The following is a 19,998-nucleotide window of genomic DNA, read 5'->3' on the forward strand; positions in this document are numbered from 1 at the left end:
ACCACAACCAAGCGTTGTGTTATTGCCTGTGCTTGCATAACCATACCCAATAACCAAACCATACAGATGAATCACTAATTCCTTTCTGCAGCCTTTGAAAAAAAAAAAAATGTATGTATACTTTTGTCAGATTTATTGCACATTTTAGCTAGAGTTTTGCCCTGGCTATGTTTGTGTTCCACTGAGCACTTTCTCTACATGTTGTTCCCCCACTCACTTTTGCTGCTTGCGTGGACACACAATATTTGACACAAATGTAATATCAATGTGACATTTATTTTACACAGAGGTTTGCTTAACTTATGTTTTGCTGCTGCAATAACTAGACGTGCATTATTTAATTTTTAAGGTTTAACATTATAGGCTGTCTGAAAAACACTATAAGAGAAAAAAACCAGCGCAACTAATGGTCACCACTCTCTATGCCCTTTTCCTTGTGTACAGTAAACCCCTCTTCTGTATCCTGTCTTGCAGAAAGGGGGAAATATCTACTATTTCATTATTAGCACTGTGATTCCCAATAACAGAATATTTCCTATTTATTTATTAATATTAAAGTTGCTGGCTGCACTGCTGTCTGCTGCAGATACAAATGCTTCCCCAACATCAAACAACGCCCATCATAAAGAGATCGTGGTATATACACATTGCAAGGGGCAAAAATCGCAAGATTCTGTCACATTACATTTTTATCTTGGAACGCTTTTCCGGTAGAACTCAGCATTGTCGGATTATCTCTAGTTGTAACTAACTATTAAAACTGCTGCCATAGGTCATCTATCGATCACCCCCTCAGCTGCCAATGGGTGCTATGGTTTCCTTCCACAGTCCAAATCCGTACTGGAAAGTTATTGTTTGTGTGATAGATTTTAGACCGTAAGCTACGCTGGGGCAAGGACTGATGAGAATGATTAAACGTTCCCTCCGAAGAGCACTGTGTAATATGTTGGCGTTGTATAAATAAAATGTACTAACAATAACACAGGGGTTCACAGCAAAAACAAAAAGAGAAACTCAGATACTGATAGGTTAATTTGGCTGCTGGCAAACAAAATTAACCCGATAATATCAAGATGACGATATTATTATTATTACTTAAAAATAATAATAAAATCCTTGGTACAGCAGGAAGTGTGTTTTTTATACTTTTGTATTACTACTATTGAATAAAAAAAATGTCACTTAGTGGCGATAAGTCACATGTATATTACTATCAAATGCATTGTGATTCTTTGGGGTTTTTTTTCAGTCGCTTTTAGGAAAACCGCATGAGCCGACTACATAAAACGACTAAACCGCATTAGAGTAATTTTCAGCCAAATTAATTTAATTTTCTGGAACACTGTCTTCCTGCAGCAAGTTTTATATTTATATTCAATAGACATAAAAAGCATACGCCTTATAATTTGATATTTTTCACATTTGTGGATTCTGAAAGTAAACGCACAGTCTGCACACATTGGGGGCAGTCATTTTTGGATATGAACCAACCTTTGTGAGAATGAGGTCTATCAACTTACCAGAAATTAATGACATCATGTCCAGAGTCAGGTTATCCGAAAGTAATTTACCTCCCATATTTTATGTGCTCTGATGTGCTCCAAACGTTCTTGTTTCCAAGCAAGCAAGAAAAAAACCAAACCTATACAAGTAACTATAATCCAGACAGTAACAGTGCACAATATTATTTTAATTTTTCATAGAGATGTATTTGAGAAATCAATATAAAATACAAATGACAACATTATTTTTAAACATTTCCCAGTGTATATAACAGAGGAAGTGGGAGTTTATGGCGATTTTTTTTTAAATAGTTCCGAAGTATAATTTGGAAACATTTCCAGAAAAGGCGGCTCCTGAAAATCCACAATAACAGATCAAAATATACAGAAACATTTACTCAAGAGCAGGAAAAGATTCTGCAATACAATAATGGCAGAAAAACAAACAAACAAAATAAAAACTGGTGAAAGAGGAATTTTTTGCCAAATACCACAGCGGTGTTTGTTTGTTTTCGTAGGACTCAATAAATAAGTATCTAGGTTCCTCTCATTAAGTGACGATATGTTTTTGGCCTCTGAGAGCTGCTGAGATATTTGTAGGCACTCTCGGTACATAATGTAGCACGTAATTGGCATGACCGAGGCGTATTAGACTGTAAAACTGGAGAATTCCTTGTAAATAAATATATGGGGATTTTTTTTTTTTTTTTGCAGAAAACAAACAAAACTGTTTGTGTATGTAAAAAAGTCCTCTTTCATCTAACGCAGACTTTATATGTGCATTGGTGTCCTTTAAAAAGCAGGTACGTTATACAATGTGCTGCTATTGCACATTGTAAAATGACCTCCCGACTGGCCAGGACACGCAGGACTTTGTGCATCGCTAAAATGCGTCATCTCCTGCTCAGGTTGAAACACAAATTGGATAAGGATCGTAATACGGCATTAACCGCCCCACTGCAGCCATACAAACCCATTTAAAAGGAAAAAAAATAAAATAAACCCCTTCAGACTGTGGAGGAATAATTGATATTTTTTTCTGAATTTTTAAACTGCGTAGAGATGGAAAATGTATTATTTAAGTGACCGCATGATTCTATAAAAAAAACCAAAAAAAAAAAACAACAAAATAAAAACAAGAGTAGTCTAACTTGATCACAGCGAGTATAACACAAATAAAAGGCCTTTTTAACTACTTCAGCGCTGAAAGTGCCCGAACAGCACTCGAGCCAGACACCACTGAAGGAGTTGGTAACTAAGAATTAGGCATGATCTTGTATACATGTACACCCCCCTTCAATCCATCTGCACATGAAACACTTCTACATGTAACAAATCCAATGCAGAAAACAATGCTTTGGTGTCCATTGTTTACTACTATTGTGCTTTCCACATAGGACGACTGCTATAGAGGATCCGCCCCCAAGGAGCGGGCAAAAGTGGGCCATCGACAGGGTATATTTAGTTCACTGAGAAAATGTTTCCACCAGGATCATCATCATAGTTGGTGTAGGTGGTGGTGACAAGTGGCTTAGGAGAAGTAGGCTGCTTCTCCATGAGCAGCACAGCCTTCTGGCAATCCTGAATGGCAGGGAACCGCACCAGCTCTTCTCCAGCTGCACTTGGGGCAATGTGGAAAATGTTCTGCTTCTGTCCAATACTGACCTTGCGCAGGGCTCCCGTAATAGCAGAACTACAGGAGAGGAACGAAGGCAGAGCAGCTGGAGGAGTCATAGAGCTCAGTTTATTGACAACTTGGTCCAAAAGACATCAGTCCGCTTTTTTAATAAATATCTGTTTAATGGAATGAATGGGGAAAAAAATTTTGAAAAAAAATAAAGATATGAGGTCAGTAACAAAAGACCAAATTAACACCCTGCTATTATAATTATTATAGGTTTCTAGAGTTTCTAATGCAAGAACATATTATGTAGCAATGTACAACAGGTGCATAATATAATAGGCAGGTTATGTGTAATGGATTACTGAATCAGAAGGTAGAGATGGTCCCACACACACACACTGGGATGAAACCAAGGTGAAGGGGTTCAAGTTGGATCCTGGGCTGTTTTTAGGGGGGGTGTTAAGGTCACGTCGGACCTCCTGTTGGTGTTTGCTGGCCAGAACTTTGACCCGGGGAGCCTGTTCTGGGTCTTCCACTGGATGGATTTGTATGACATTTAATATAAAAACAAAAACGACACTGGGCAGCCACCTCATGGGTGTGTTGGAAGAGCTGCTAATTATTTTTAAAAGGTTGACAATTACGTACAACTCATTGATAATTTAATAACGTGAAGATTTAAACCTGGACGACACTGGGTACTTCATCTAGTATATATATTATACGTAGGGTAAGCTATAAGTTTAAGGCTATGGGGAATGGACAGACTATGGAGTGGGAGTTCTATGTAAAGGAAATGCTTTAAAATTAAAAAGTTCATGTTGACAGTGTTGTTAAGCTTTTCTGTTCATATAAGCAACTTTTTAGTCACTGGCTTAGAGTGAGATGCCTAATAGGAGGTGGGTGAATACATATTAGTAGTATTATGCTTTTAAGTATATTTTGGTGTCTAGTAACAGATATTGCAGGAAATAAAGCGTCTAAATTGATGTTTTTCTCCTTGATGTCTGGATCTGATATCTGTCTGTGTAGATGACTGTCTCCCAACACAAGCCCTGCACATACATCAGGTCACTCTTGGCAGTAAGCATGGATGCAACAGATACTACAATCATTGCGGATAGTGGCGAGACACCATGTAGAGTCTCACCATTACTAACCAACACAGAGCGGCCTTCCCATGTTCTGATCAAGCAAAGCCCTAGCATGGTCTAGCAGCCATGGGTAATCTACAAGTGCCAGCATATTCATCCAGTTTACAGCTGCCAGGGCTTTCTGTGAACAGTATTGCACCAGCAGGAAATATTTTAAACAGTGTTTCAACAAAATTATTACCCTACACCCACTGCATCAGGGTTGTAGGAAGAGTCGTAGTCCTGCATTTTTAATGCTATTGTCTCCCTTGGGGAAATCTAGCCCGGTGCTAAAGTGGCTAGGCTGGTGGCATTATGGCAGTGGTACCCCATGCTGCAGGTTTCCCTACTATGGTATAGTATAGCCCAGCCTGCTATCACCGTGTGCTGGTAGTGGGTTGCTTTTTTTATTTGGGGAAGGGGTTGGGGAAGGAATGCTGCATGTCCTTCTGATTTTGCCGTTACCAGCTTAGGCTCTAGTGCCGGCAACACTATTTTTTAAATTAAATTTGTTCTCCTTTTAAAACCCTACACCAGCCCTGAGGCACCCGCATAGGATATAGCTACTGAGAACCGTATTTGCTTGAAAACGCCCTTACTGTACTCAAGCTGTGTGTGCACGCCTTGTCCCTCCCCCGTTCTGCCTCTCCAGGAATAAGGAGTCACAGGTGCCAGATGTGAGCCGCATTGGTTCCTGCATATGTGTTCACCCTCGTTGTGGGCATGTGCAGCGGTAAGTAATGTTATGCTCCACAGCATCAGGCCATAAGTGTGCAGAAGTGCTAGCTATTGTATCACACATTATACAGACAAAGAAAACAACTTTCAGAGCTATTAACACTGTATTAAGTAATTCAACTTCAGGAAAATATATATATATATATATATATATATATATATATATATATATATATATATATTTTAAGACTTTTCAATGTACTTTATTTTGATACTAAATGTCCACTAACTCCAGTAGCATTCATCATTTTTTTTTTATCAGTTTACTCATAAAGCTGTAACAAGCGTTATTAATATACATACCATACACATAAACATATCCCCAGTCCCAATGCCACGTACCTCACTCAAAATGACCCACACCGGAGAATCTGTTTGAATGGATAGACGTAGTGCCTCTAGTGGTCCAAATGAAGAATCCACTTCTCCTTCTGCTATGCCCTTGTTAAATGAGCCTAATTAAGACACATCAACCAAATAAAATAAATGAAGTCTGGGAGACTAACGGTCACCAGTATATACAGCGTGTAAAATTATTACTGGCTACTTTATTTCCTGCTACTAATAAACCGTGCTTAAAAATAGCGTAAAAGCTTATTTCATAATTACACATTAGTTAATCTGAGTCCTTATTGGATTGCTAATAATTCTAAAGAGCGGGAAAGAAATAGCAAATGATTAGTTTCACTTTCAGTATTTTTAATTGAGAATAATCTTTTAGCTTGATTACTGCAGATTCATTTCCAGCTAATGACAGCGATAAGAAACATCATTTGTATTTCTGAAATACATTATAATATTTTTCATTTGTGAATTAATATGCTTCAGCTTTTCTTTATCTTTTCAAAACCTCTTTTTGGTAATGGCTAGACATGTTTGTGTAGCACGATATCCACATGTTCTCTTCTGAGTCATACTAAAGTGTCAGAGGCATGTTGTAACACTGATCACACATGTCCAGACATTCCAGGGGGCGGTCACTACTGGTGACCTGTATGAGTAGTCATTTGCAGATTGTACTACCGCACTCCCATTCAATCTGACCGCTAGTTTTGAGTGTGGATCGCCAGATCTGTGCAGTTTGGACCCCCGTTTATGTACACTTTGTAAAAATTGTGCAGTTAAGGCTACAAATATATGGGCTGGCATATTCCAGCCACCTTGAAGAGGGTGCTTACACAGTGTGTTTGCCTACAGCCTGTGCACACTCTTATTTCCTGTCCCACAAGCGCTGAATCTTGCGCTGAGAGTGCATTGGCACCATCGTTACTGGAACCTGGAGGTTACACCACCTGCCATGTATAGGGAGATGCGGGTAAGTACTGGATCCCATGAGGCTGGCGCACAAAGCACCACCTGCTTACTAGATTTTTGATCATGCCAGAAACTAATTAATCGATTATACTGACATCGGCTTGTTGTCATCCAACTACTTTGGATGGCAACAGGCCGATAACACCAGTACAGCACGTAACAAGAGAGCATCACATTACATGATCTTAACCTGTTTAGTGAAACTTGTGTTTTCGACAGAAAATGACACTTTACAACTTTGGTTACATATTCACAGACAGACAGTCATTAATACATTCCTCTGATAGAGGTATGTAAAGCAGCATCACTAAGCTCACCGATCTGAAAGTACCCATCCGGTGTGCGGTGGTATTTAGAGGGTTTACCCCGTCCTTCTTGTAAAGCTTCTTTGTCAGACTGGAGGCTCTGAAACAAAGGCAGAAAGTCTATTATTAAAACTTTAAAAAGTCATGATGAAAAATTCAGTAACTGCAGTGCCGTAACTAGACATTTCGGTGCCCTGGGCGAGACAGGGCACCGGCGCCCCCCTTCGAAGTGGGAGTGACATTTGCCAAGTGGGTGTGGCCAACCTAATGTGGGGGTGTGGCTAGAACTTTACTGAAAGAATTCTGTTACACATATTTGCAAATGCATGATATATATATCTATCAGAGCCAGATTTACACCTCATGGGGCCCTAGGCAAGATATTGGTTTGGGCCTCCCCCTTCACACACACAGTGGCCCCTCACATACACATAATACACACACACACAGTGGCCCCTCACATACAGAGCTGGATTAAGGCTTTGGGGGGCCCGGGGCACTTAAGGCAGGGGGGCTCCTATGATGTAGCATGGTTATCATTTTAGACAAATAAACAGGCAATACAGTGTGCACTACTGTTAGGTGCACAGTTCTGCCTTCAAGAGCAGTACACGGTGAAGCGGGACATACCTCCCAACTGTTCTAAGCGAGACAGTCATCCAAATTTGGGACTGTCCCACCAGATTCAGGACAGTTGGAAGACTGTCCTGCTCTCTCCTACCTGTTCTTGTCACTGTCACCACTTGTGGCTGCTGGTGTCTTTAGCTCATTTGCTGGTTGTCTGCATTCCAATTACTCCATCTTAAATTCATAGGACCCACTATTAAATTAAATAGCCCCACCATCACCCCACAAATAAAATAGCACCCAATAATTAGCCGCCACGTGCACTCCACAATTAAATTAATAGCCTACCAACATTATATTAAGACCCCCCTCCCTCCCTCACTACATTCATAGAAGTGTTTATACTTTATACAGAGTTAAACAAATCAGTTATGTGAAAGTAGAGATTTTAAAAAAAACTAGCTGTTGCCATTGCTTAATTACTAATTTATGCAGAATGGTCTTAATATTTTGACATTTTATCAACTAGATTAGTCTGTAATTCTAATCTGCTTGTAATTTGGCTGGTGTTTGGGCACAAAATACTGGCCCATAATTGAATCAATTCATCTTTTTTGGTCCAGAAATATAAACATTTACATTTTCTCTATTATCATTTACAAAAGCCCTTTGTAAATGTGAAAAATATATTTTCCTACTGGAATCAGCAAACGGCCCAAAGAAGCATGAAGTACTGCTACGTGTATAATTCTACATAATTGTAACACTGGCATATGCAATGAATCATCACAAATGATCTGATCCTATGTGTGAGCTCACTAGTTCTGCAGTACATGTATTTCCATGGGAGGTACAGGTTGAAACACACACACACTAATAACACTCACCTTCCATCCGCGCCGCGCGCTCTCTGCAGCCCATGGGTCATGTGTCATGTGTCAGCCAGCTACCACACTAGCCCCTTCCCCCTCTCGCGGCATCCGACCTCCCCCCCCCCCCCTCGCGGCATCCGACCTCCCCCCCCCTCCCCCGACTCGCGGCACCCCCCTCCCCGCAAGTCGCGGGGGGGGGGGGGGGGTGCCGCGAGTCGGGGGAGGGGCCACAAATTATTATTATTTTTTTTAATTTATTTTTTTTTTTAGTTTATTTTTTTACTCTGTGCCAGAAGGTAAGGTAGCGGGCGGCTGCTGCGCCCCCCTCGGGCTTGCGCCCTGGGCGACGGCACCGCCCGCACCACCCTAGTTACGGCTCTGAGTAACTGTGTCCAAGCTTCCATTACTGGGGTATGTGCACGTTAGACCCTGCAATATAACGGCAAGCGTATAAACAAAGCTTTGCTGACTACATTATTTAGCTGAATGAGTCCCAACCATTCTGGTGTCATGATACACCTGCTAGCATGGATGCCGCATGACTATGTGACACAACAAAATAATCTTGGAGCCCAACACCTTAAACTCTTTGTCATGTTCCTCAAACCATTCCTGAACAATTTTTGCAGTGTGGAAAGGCGCATTATCCTGCTGAAAGAGGCCACTGCCATCAGGGAACAATGTTTAGGTAGGTGGTATGTGGACCCAATGTTTCTCAGCAGATCATTGGAAAGAGCATCAACACTGCCTCCACCGGCTTGGCTTCAATCCATAGTGCATTCTGCTAGCAGATGACACACACGCACCCGGCCGTCCACGTGATGTAAAAGAAAAAGTGATTCATCAGACCAGTCCACCTTCTTCCACTTGTCCATGGTCCAGGTCTGGCACTCAAGGGCCCATGTGGTGGTAGACAGGGATGAGCATGGCCACTCTTACTAGTCTGTGGCTACGCAGCAAGCCGAGATAACTTTATCGACCATTTGTGCTACAGTCGCTCTTCTGTAGGATTGGACCAGACGGGCTAGCCTTCGCTCCCCACGTGCATCAATAAGCCTTGGGCGCCCATGAAATGGTTGCCAATTCACCGGTTGTCCTTCCTTGGACCTCTTTTGGTAGCTACTAATCACTGCATACTGGGAACACCCCACAAGACCTGCCATTTTTGCCATACTGGGTGGACTCATTACATAGCACATTTAAAAAAATGAAATAAAAAAGAAATCCAATTGTAATCCCTGTTTAGCGCAGTACTCAAAACCAAGCCCTATCACCCCCCAAATTCAAATTTGTTTGGGGAAAGATAGGATAATTTTTTTTTTCTATTTCCAGTGAAACAAATGCAGCACAAAAGCCCAAAACATTGTGGGACCTCCTGAGGAACAATCTTGACACAGACCACTAGCAGTAAAAAGGTTAAAGAGGACCTATAACAGTGATAGCTAACCTGTGGCACTCCAGGTGTTGTGAAACTACAAGCCCCAGAATGCTTTGCCAGTAGATAACTAGCTGATAGCTGGCAGAGCATGCTGGGACTTGTAGTTTCACAACAGCTGGAGTGCCACAGGTTAGCCATAACTGACCTATAACCTACACACAGTGAAAGCAACCATGTGTTCTGAATCATATTCAGGCTTTCAGTCCGCTAGGGACTAGTGACATAATATACTCTGTATGGGATCTAGAGTTTATGGCACACCATTGCTATTTTTGACTGATGTATTGGTGATGTTCCTGCTAATTATTATTGAAGTCACCAATATAGCTTCCTCTACTGTGTGCAGGTGAAGGGCCCACAGGGATCCCACCACCAGCAGAACAAGACGTGTGTATAATGTCACTTTATAGATACAGACTATTGATAATAATCAGCACCCAAATTGTAATATGTGATATCATAAAACATAGCCTTTGATGCCACTAGATGGTACTGTCACCTCATTTATGAAGGGATCTGCTGAAGCAGAACAACAGTTTAAACTTGATGGAGTATAGCAAAAAAAATAAAATCCATCTGAAATGTAACACAAAGGCCAATTTATCTGTATATTACAGATCTTCAGCCCTCTGCAAAACAAGATATATCTTAGCGTGTTGTTTTATTACTATTCTTCATACGTCCCCAGCACGTCGCAGGAAGCAGTTAACTTAAAAATACTGCCATGTAAACTGCAATGACAGGCAATTCATTTCTTCACCTACCAGAGATTTACAATGGAAACGATAGCAAACGGAAATATTGGTGTATGTTTTATTGAGAGGCTTCTGTGCCTCAGATCTGACTTAGATTCTGTGTGCACGGGTGTGCAGAGCGTATTATCCTGAAAATATATCTTCAATATACAATACTGTTTTGGGAACTTCTCCAAGTGATTCATCTCCAGTAGACAGGTACAGGTCACTAGCTCTGCACAAGTGGGACAATGCACAATGTCCAGTACACACAAATAGCTCGCAACTTGTACTATATCCAATATACACTAATAGGTCGTTAACCCGCACAAGCTAGTCTACTTTCCATACACATGAATGTGCCACTAGCCATCACAAGTGATTTATCTCCGTTATACACTACTAGGTCGCTGGCCTGCACAAGCAGTTTATCTTCAGTATACACTGTGATGGTAAACAGTACAATGTGCAATCGGGTTATCTGCTTAGATTGTGTAATTCTCAGAAATAATTATCTCACAGAGATGACAGTACCGCGGCTCTATGTGACAGATGACTTACATTGTACTGTATATAAACAAGGATATGCTCCAGATGCATACTGATGTTACACAGATTATAGTTTTGGATAGTAATAATTACACATTTACAAATCATTTACAGAAGCCTTTGTAAAATCCCTCCAACAGAATCCTACCCTACTAGTCACACACACTTCTGTTAAAAAAGGGGTTATTGTATATGTCCCGACCAACTGGTATTAATGTGTATTTTTCTACAGTGAGCAATGCTTCATTTATTCCAAATGCTGGCTGACCTCCAAACCTCAATATTGGCACAATGTGTTTCTCCACACTAAGCACCCATTCTCCAGATCACCTTTACAGGAAGCTGCCCTTCCAGCTCAAGTCCTTGGAAGCAAATGTCTTATTCAGCACCGATATCTTTCCTACGGAACAAATAAATTATAGAGAAACACTTTCCTCCCCTCCCCAAAAAGCTCTAGGTTTCCTATTTGTTAATATTCAACATTAATGATCTCTTTCAACCTTCAAACTTCATACCTGACAACTTCTGCCTCTCAAAAAGGTCCCTCATCTCACTTGTACAAACACAACCAATATCACTGTTATACACAATGATTAGATCAAATCAACAAGCGTTAAATATTTATTTGACCTCATCTGAGCAGAGACATCATTTTGATGTTCAGTGGCAGACATCAGCCCTTACATGTCCAGGCCCTGGATCTTTACTACCAGCTGCATTGGCTGATAATACAACCCATATTTTGTTTTGTTAGAAAAATATCCAATCTCTTCCCAAATATCCTGCTAATACCAATTCTTGTGGGAGAGCATTTCACAGTTTCACAGCTCTTACAGTAAAGAACCCTTCCAGATAGGTGTTTATTACATCTCCTTTCTTCCAGCTGCCAGGTGTGGGCTTATGACCTCTTTGGGGACTTGAAACAGACAAGTTGCTCCAGACTGTTGCTATTTGGCCTCGAATATATTTATACATAGTGATTATATCCCATCTTAATCTTCTGTTTCTAGTGTAAACATAATATCTTGCGATTCTGCATGCAGCAGACTGGTATTGGAGGTAATTGCCAAGTCTATGATCTACAATTATACTAAAGCTAGGTACACACTGAAGAATTTTCTGACCGACTTGTTATCTACAGCGATTGTACCTGCGACTGAAAGTTTGATCGGGCTATTCATGTGTACACACTATTTACCTTCAGATCTGTGCTCTTCATCTGGTCCTATAGTCATTTAGAGAATGACAACACAACAGTCACTCATTCCTGTCACACTGATTAAAACCGCCTTGTTATCGCTATCCACATGTCCTTACACATGTCCTTACGAATTTCGTTAGCTTCCGTGACTACGAAACAAAATATTCAGTCTCAGAACGAACAAACTATTCCAAGTACAAGATGAAAAGATCATGACTCTGTAAACTCTATGGAGATCGTGAGTGCGTACACACTACACGATCGGAAGGTGATTGGAACAAGATTATTAACCAGTACGACCAACCAAATGAAACGACAATCGGCACTTTGGAACGATTGTCTTCATCGTGTGATTTTACACACTAATACGATAAGTGGCCAAGCGTTCGTTTATCGGGTGATTGGCCCGATAATCATCTGAAAAACCTCCAGTGTGTTCCTAGCTTTAGATTCTTCACTATCATAGATTCAGCAAACAGAAAGAGAGAGAGAGAGAGAGAGAGAGAGAGAGAGAGAGAGAGAGAGGGAGGGAGGGAGGGAGGGAGGGAGGGAGGGAGGGGGAGAGGGAGGGAGGGGGAGAGGGAGAGAGGGAGAGAGGGAGAGAGGGGGAGAGAGGGAGAGAGAGAGAGAGGGGGAGAGAGGGAGAGAGAGAGTGAGAGAGAGAGTGAGAGAGAGTGAGAGAGAGAGAGAGAGTGAGTACTATTAGTTCTGCTGAAAGGAGCAAAGCAGATTGGGGGATTCTTGGTGAAAGTGAACTGGCAGCAAAATGCGAAAATCAGATTTTGTTAATCTGCACAAGATATTTAAATGAACTACAAAGTGTTTAGAGTCCGTGTCGTTCAAATATGACACAGGAGGAGATTTGGGTACGAGTTGATCAGAAGTTTTTTTTTTTTTTTATTAAAATGGGAAATTCATTCAGTGGGAGAGCATATTGGCATGTAGTAATCTAGTACATTAGAGAAGGACTCCGATTCCTCCTTTCTCCAGACAGTTTTTATAACATGTAGTTGCAGGAGTGATCAATCCTCACATGGTAAGACACGTATGTAAGTCACAGGATTTATCACTTTACCAGCTGGGCAGTATTTTAAGAAAAACATCTTGCAAAATAAAGAAACTCCTGTCTAAGCATTCTGTAAAATGTCACACACACAGGCAAAAAATAGCTTATGACTGTTAGTCATATGGCTGTTAATTTACATCCTTCTCGACCTACACATCAAGTTAAATCAGAAGCCTATAATAATGATTTGTACAGGGCACGACAGAGTTTAGTGGGCACCTTGTAAAATGACAGGCCTTTCTGAAGCCTTCCGAGGTAGAAATGATCAAGCACAAGTCATTACTTCCTAGAAGACTAATTTTGCTATATTCAGGTGCACAGGAAAGCATATTTCTATGTGCATATAAAGAAACATGATAAATGACACATGAAATGTACAAAGTCCAGATGTCCCCTGACTCATTATTAATTTAAAACATAAACAAGGCTCCAACAAGCAGTAATTTAGGAGAAAAACATTACGTTTTAATGAACTGAAAGGGTGATCCTGACATAGTAGGCAGGACTGTGAAGTGACCTGTATTTGTTTGCCAACATGCAGATTCATCAGACAGGACTCAAGCCCTTAAATTATTATCACTACTACCATTTATTTTTATAGCGCCACTAATTCCGCAGCGCTGTACAAAGATCTCACTCACATCAGTCCCTGCCCCATTGGGGCTTACAGTCTAAATTCCCTAACATACATACATACAGACACACAGACAGACAGACAGGGACAGACAGAGACTAGGGTCAATTTGTTAGCAGCCAATTAACCTACTAGTATGTTTTTGGAGTGTGGGATGAAACTGGAGCACCCGGAGGAAACCCACGCAACACGGGGAGAACATACAAACTCCACACAGATAAGGCAATGGTCAGGAATTGAACTCATGACCCTAGTGCTGTAAGGCAGAAGTGCTAACCACACAGCCACCGTGCTGCCCCACAAATGCTCGCACAAAGGAATTTTACGGACGCACTTTAACATGTGGAGCGGGGAGCTCGCACCGAAGGCGGACATATAGGAAACTTTTACAAGAATTTTTCCAGTTCATAAACAAACAGACTCAAATAGAACAGTTCCCCTGGTGGACAAATTCACAGGGAAATGGTAGCATAATAAATTGGATCTAGCAGTAAAGCTGGCAACACTCTTCGCTAAAAACGTGTTTCATATGTTATATACAAATTAAATTTTTGGTTGTTTGTACCACTATGCACGATCAGAGCCAATGCAGCGGATGATCACATTATATGAAATGTATTTATTCTGTGTGCAATAAACTCCATTAATGTCTGATAAATTATCAATCAAATAATTTATCCAGGAACTTAACATCAATTCCTTGGTGGCTATCTTATGTTTTGGTCATAGCTAAAGTACTATTATCTGAAAGAGAAGGTCTACAAAAATGTTTTCCCAATAAATATCATTATAAAGTCACCTTAACCCTGTTTTACACTCTCCCTCTGTATTTGCTTAATGGATATATTTACTGATAAATGTATACCAAAATATTTACATATTTTCCTACATTCCTATTCAGTAAAATGCCACTCGTCACTCACATAATTATCTCTTCCTAAATCCCTCCTGTCAATCTTATTTATGTGTAAACATTCTATTATCACAACATCTTAGAGGCGGCCAAATGCAAAAGTACAAGTATGACATCACTGGTGAAATGCAACAGTCCGAAAAATTATCAAGAACAAACAGGTGATAGACACAACACCCTAAGTCCTTTGCCTGTATAAAGAGATAGCATAAAACGGTGACCAGCATATCCATACCTATGTGCCGGACACAATAAGAAAAATTATGAGTGCCTTTAAAACAAATAATGGTTATGTTAGTTGAGGATCAAAAAAATGTAATGTAAAGTGTAAAATCAAAGCACTACACACACATTTACCTCTCTCACACGTCATCCACCTTTATTCTAATCATAATCATGGGCCTGATTCATTAAGGATCTTAACTTGAGAAACTTCTTATTTCAGTCTCCTGGACAAAACCATGTTACAATGCAAGGGGTGCAAATTAGCATTCTGTTTTGCACATAAGTTAAATACTGCCTGTTTTTTCATGTATCACACAAATACTTGATATAGCTTATTTGTACACTGAATTTTAAAGTTGATATTTGTGTGCGACATGAAAAAACAGGCAGTATTTAACTTATGTGCAAAACAGAACACGAATTTGCACCCCTTGCATTGTAACATGGTTTTGTCCAGGAGACTGAAATAAGAAGTTTCTCAAGTTAAGATCCTTAATGAATCAGGCCCCACGTCCCTAAGTACTTACATCGAAAGGCAGGATCTCCACTGTGGTGTTGTAAAGCTTATCCTCAGGGTGCTCAATGTTCCCACTCCGGAAAAAATACCTATGGGAGAAAACAAAAAGATTAGAAATGAAGTCCTCATGTCAAAGGCGGCTAAAGGTCGATATTATGATAATGTGTTATTAAATTTTACATTCCAATTAACTAGGATCCTATGGAGAAGGAGACACCACGTTCACAACTGCCTCTTTATCCACAAATTATTCTGTTCCCTATTTTGACACTTTCTAAAAGCATCTACGCCTGTGAAAATTGCTTTCTGCAGATGAGCATCTCTTAATTGCTTAAAATATGATTAGAGCATACATTATTCCTGCAGCTTTTAATTTGATTGTTAAGAAAAATAAAGCATCCCTGCAAATTAGTTTGCGGTTTGTTTACATGGGAAACTCAAGTGCTTGTGCTATTAACATTCTACAACCCAATCAAATCGGTAAAAGAATGTTACTATACTTATAGTGCACATGCCGACTGCGTTCCAGCACAGGTGACTGATGTTTATCTGGTGTGATGTCTGCAAGACATAATAATACCACATTGCCAGGATCAGAGTCATGTAGGTGGCCAACCTTGGCGATATCTGGCCATGTTTAGTGGTTGGGCCGCTTCCAGCGGCACAGAGCCGTTAATGCTGCCAGAAGATGACCACACAGATGAGCCAGTAGGTTAACTATCTTCCAACCACATTTACCAATATGTTCAACAATGATTATTATTGGGTACGGGGGTCGCTGCCCATCGTGCCCATAATTATCGCTTTCCTCCTATCCTACCTTACCTCCCCCTTCCTCCCTCCCCAATATGCTTACCAACTACAACGTGTCCCCACCACGTCAACCCAACCTCCTACCACTGATTGTTTATCCTTCACCTCCTCTACTACCACCTGGACCACTAAGCTTAATGTCCCATTAGCTCCTATCGTCTCTCAATACCCCCTCCCTGCAGAATTTAAGCTCTTGTGAGGCACAGCCCTCTACTATGAGTCTGTCCACTCTCTTTCGTCTTTGTTTGTCCCCATCATGTCTTATGCTGCATTGTTTCTGTATACTATGCAATCATCTCTGTTAATTGCATTCCTGCATCTGATTCTTTTCTCTGTAACAATGTATGTATGTGATTATATTTACTGTTCCCATGTAAGTCATCTCTGTAACAATGTATAAATAAATGATGATTGGACCAATTGCCTCATATCGCTGCACCACATCACACTGTAACCGGGATGTTAATCTATCTTTATCCCAATCTGTCCTTCACTAAGAAGCAGTAAATATAAGGACTGTATAAACTGTGCAAATATTTACAAAGTGCTCACAGAAATTAAGCGTGGGGAGGGGCTGCGTCAGGGAGGTGAGCGTTTTGTTTAAACCCGTTTTCTTCTTATGTGGTAGTTCTATACAATTTTACAGCACATGCAAACTGCAAGAAACACTGGAAATTAAGATACCTATAGAGTTTTAATTTAAATATAATTTTACAACTAATCTTTTTATTGACATTTTTGGACACACACAGAGTAATTATAGTTGGTCAATACGCTCACACACACAGCGATACAACGGTTTTCAAGTTCTAGGTGATCACAATTTTCACATGGTCAATTGCATTTCTGAACGATCTTCTAATTAATTTCTCTTGTGTGCTGCATAATTATCAGTAATTTAAATATCTCTAATATGACGATAATGTTGTAATTGTTGTGGAGTGCTGGCATATGTATGCAACAAATTGTACATTAGAGACCTTTTTTTTTTTTTTTTTTGACCCGCTAAGTTCCTCGCCTGCAGTTCCCAGACTTTTCAGCTAACGAGACTTGGCATTGTTCATCTTAATAATACAGGTCTACACTTAAGTCTTTTGGCTCAAAGGAAAGCATTTATCAAATTGACAAAAGAGCTATTTGGTTGCAAATGTCTTTGCATGATAGTGACCAAGTCTTTCATTGAAATGCCTTGTACACAGAAGCGGGGTGGCAAAGGTGACTGGTTAATTATACCCTAGGCCAGTCTCATTTTTTTTAGTAGGACCAGCCCTGGAAACTATGTATATGCCAGAGCTGTCTGCTAGGTATGGCAGCTTCATACATACCAAAAAGATGTCTCCGATCACAATCATTGGTGGACAGTGCTAGCTATGTTGGGAGGTCCCAACATGCTGATTGGTGAATGGCCAGCGCTATTTACCAATCACAATGCCAGTGGCCGTAAATGTATGACCACTTCCTGGCATTGCCAAACAGCCTCTCCAGTTGGCCGAGACCGTGTGAGACTACAGGAAGAGTAAGTAATCTAAGTGGGTCTATAAAGTGACACCACCAGAGATTACGGTGGAGATGAGCAGATTTGAAAAGCCACCAAAGACTGGGGTGGAAGGGTCTGCACTGCGGTATTGTACAGTAGCCTCTTGAACAGCAGTAGTCACTAGTATGCACTGTGTTTTGTAAAGTAGTCACTAGAGTGCTCTCTATATTGTATACTGGTTATTAAGGAGCTCTCTGTATTACTATTTACAGACCTTTCTACACGCAAAGGCTTGAAGAACCTAAAGCGTATAAAGTCTCCCGCGGTTGGCGTGAATGCCCAGAAGAAGTCTTCTCTCAGGTAAGCCTTCTCCAGGGTGAAATGCTGGTACATTTTTAAGCTGGTGCTGACCTCAGCAGCTGGGTTGACATGTTCCTTGCGTAGAGCTTGCTTACCAAAATCTTTGTCCTGAATGAGACAGAAGCAACATCATCTTCTAAGATACAAGGTGGACTAAAGCAGAATAGGAAGTACAATTATATAGACAGTATACCGCGGACACTCAATTCCATAGTGTGGTTCCATACAACTGGTGGGTCAGTGCTAAATGCTTATTCAATATATTGGACAGACATGTGGAAGGGGTGTTATGATTTTCTCCACTATTACCAATTTTTAGAATGAATATTAAGACAGAACTCCATTTTTATTTTCCTTTAACAAACCTCCTTTTTGGTGCAATTCTAGAAAACTATAGTTATATTTTAGGTTAAATTAAACCTAAAATATAACTATAGTTTTCTAGAATTGCACCAAAAAGAACAAAGCTTGTAAAAAGAAAATAAATGTTGAAATATAATGTTACTGAATGAACCTTGCTGGGTCTACAGTCAATTTTACGTTTTGTTAATGCCCCATAGATCAAGGAATCTTTCTAGAATATTTACTAATAATATAGATTTTGTTTTGCATTTTAAGGCGATAATTATAATTAGTTAACCTGCATGGATGGGACAGTGGTTAGCCTTGGTACGTATCTGACCAGTGTGCTATCCGAGTGGTATTTGTATGATATCACCATGTTTATGTGGGTTTCCTCTGGGTGCTCAGGTTTCCTCCCACAGTCCAAAAATATACTGGTAGGTTAATTGGGTTCTGGCCAAATAGTGTGGGTGTGTTAGTGTACTTGTGGTAGGAAAACTAGATTTTAAGCTCCACTGGAGCAGAAACGGAAACATTCTCTGATCACGAAGTGCTGTGTAATATATTGGCACTACATAAAAAGTAGTATTAATCATGAAAATAAAACCTACACCAACTTAAGATACTACACTACTACTTAATGTTTTTAGTTACACATTTAATTGTTTCATTATTTAGATTATCTGTAAAAATGAATTAACAAGTACCACAATAAAAAGAATAATATAATATTATAATATAAAAAAAAATTCCGTTAGAAACAAAAAACATTTATTTTTCTCCTCATCAGGGGGGTATTTCAAAATGAACATATTAAATAAAATACACAAATCTTCACAAAAGATTATTTTAAACACTTTTTTTTATTTTTGTTTTAAACGCCACAACACCAGTCCTTTGAATTCCACCTAATGTATTAAGCTTTGTGCACATTTCACAAGAAAATATTTTGAGGACCTTTCATGAAAATGGATGCACAGGAAATGCACACAACTGATTGGCTGCTAGGGGAGACAATGTATTTCTCTAGGCACATATCTTCTTTCCTTTAATGATTCTGTGGGTGTACAAAATCTTAAAAAATATGAAAACAAAAAAAAGGATATCTTATTACCCTGGGACTGAAACTCAAACATCAACACAATCCCAGAGCATTTCTTCTACAGTAACAATACCCTTGTGCCTCTCCATACCTTTAGTTTCTGTATTTTCCCCGCCAGAGAGGAGTGGGTCCCTACATGTTGGAATAGAGAAGGTTTGAACCGGATTCTCAGGTTTGCCTTCTGTCGGTCACAGTGTTTCTAGAAATGAACAACAGAAAGATTCATGTACTGGTCACGTACTGCTAACATCTTGCTACATCTGAACACAAAGGAAGGAAGGGTGTTAGTGAAGTAAACACTTTTACTGTACATTATATATCAGTCAAGATTACAAACATTACACCAGACATGACATAAAACACTGGTGGAGACCCTTCCACTGTGATCACAATGACATGCTGTGGCAAGTTTTGCACTTAATTAGCAGATTTTAAAGGTGACAATTTCCTTCATATCATATCATACATATATATATGCCTCACTGAAAGTGTTTATTTAAATTGTGGACTAGATCCAAGCAAGTTGATTTAATTTTCAGTCTAATTAAAACCAATACAGATAGTGTTGACAC

General features: G+C 39.9%; 1 protein-coding gene across 1 annotated transcript in view; it reads right to left on the reverse strand.

The window, feature by feature from the left end:
• Positions 1-1,672: 1,672 nt before the first annotated feature.
• Positions 1,673-19,998, reverse strand: part of MGAT4B (alpha-1,3-mannosyl-glycoprotein 4-beta-N-acetylglucosaminyltransferase B) — a 210,510-nt gene continuing 192,184 nt past the window's right edge. The window contains exons 10-15 of the mRNA XM_075210020.1: positions 19,518-19,625; positions 17,897-18,090; positions 15,343-15,421; positions 6,629-6,716; positions 5,340-5,452; positions 1,673-3,296 (exon numbers count right to left, since the gene is read on the reverse strand). Of these exons, the coding sequence (XP_075066121.1) occupies positions 3,273-3,296; positions 5,340-5,452; positions 6,629-6,716; positions 15,343-15,421; positions 17,897-18,090; positions 19,518-19,625 (606 nt within the window). The 3' untranslated portion in view covers positions 1,673-3,272. The remainder of the gene's footprint in view (positions 3,297-5,339; positions 5,453-6,628; positions 6,717-15,342; positions 15,422-17,896; positions 18,091-19,517; positions 19,626-19,998) is intronic.

Source organism: Mixophyes fleayi, chromosome 4, assembly GCF_038048845.1.
Source record: "Mixophyes fleayi isolate aMixFle1 chromosome 4, aMixFle1.hap1, whole genome shotgun sequence".
Classification (NCBI taxonomy): Eukaryota; Metazoa; Chordata; class Amphibia; order Anura; family Limnodynastidae; genus Mixophyes; species Mixophyes fleayi.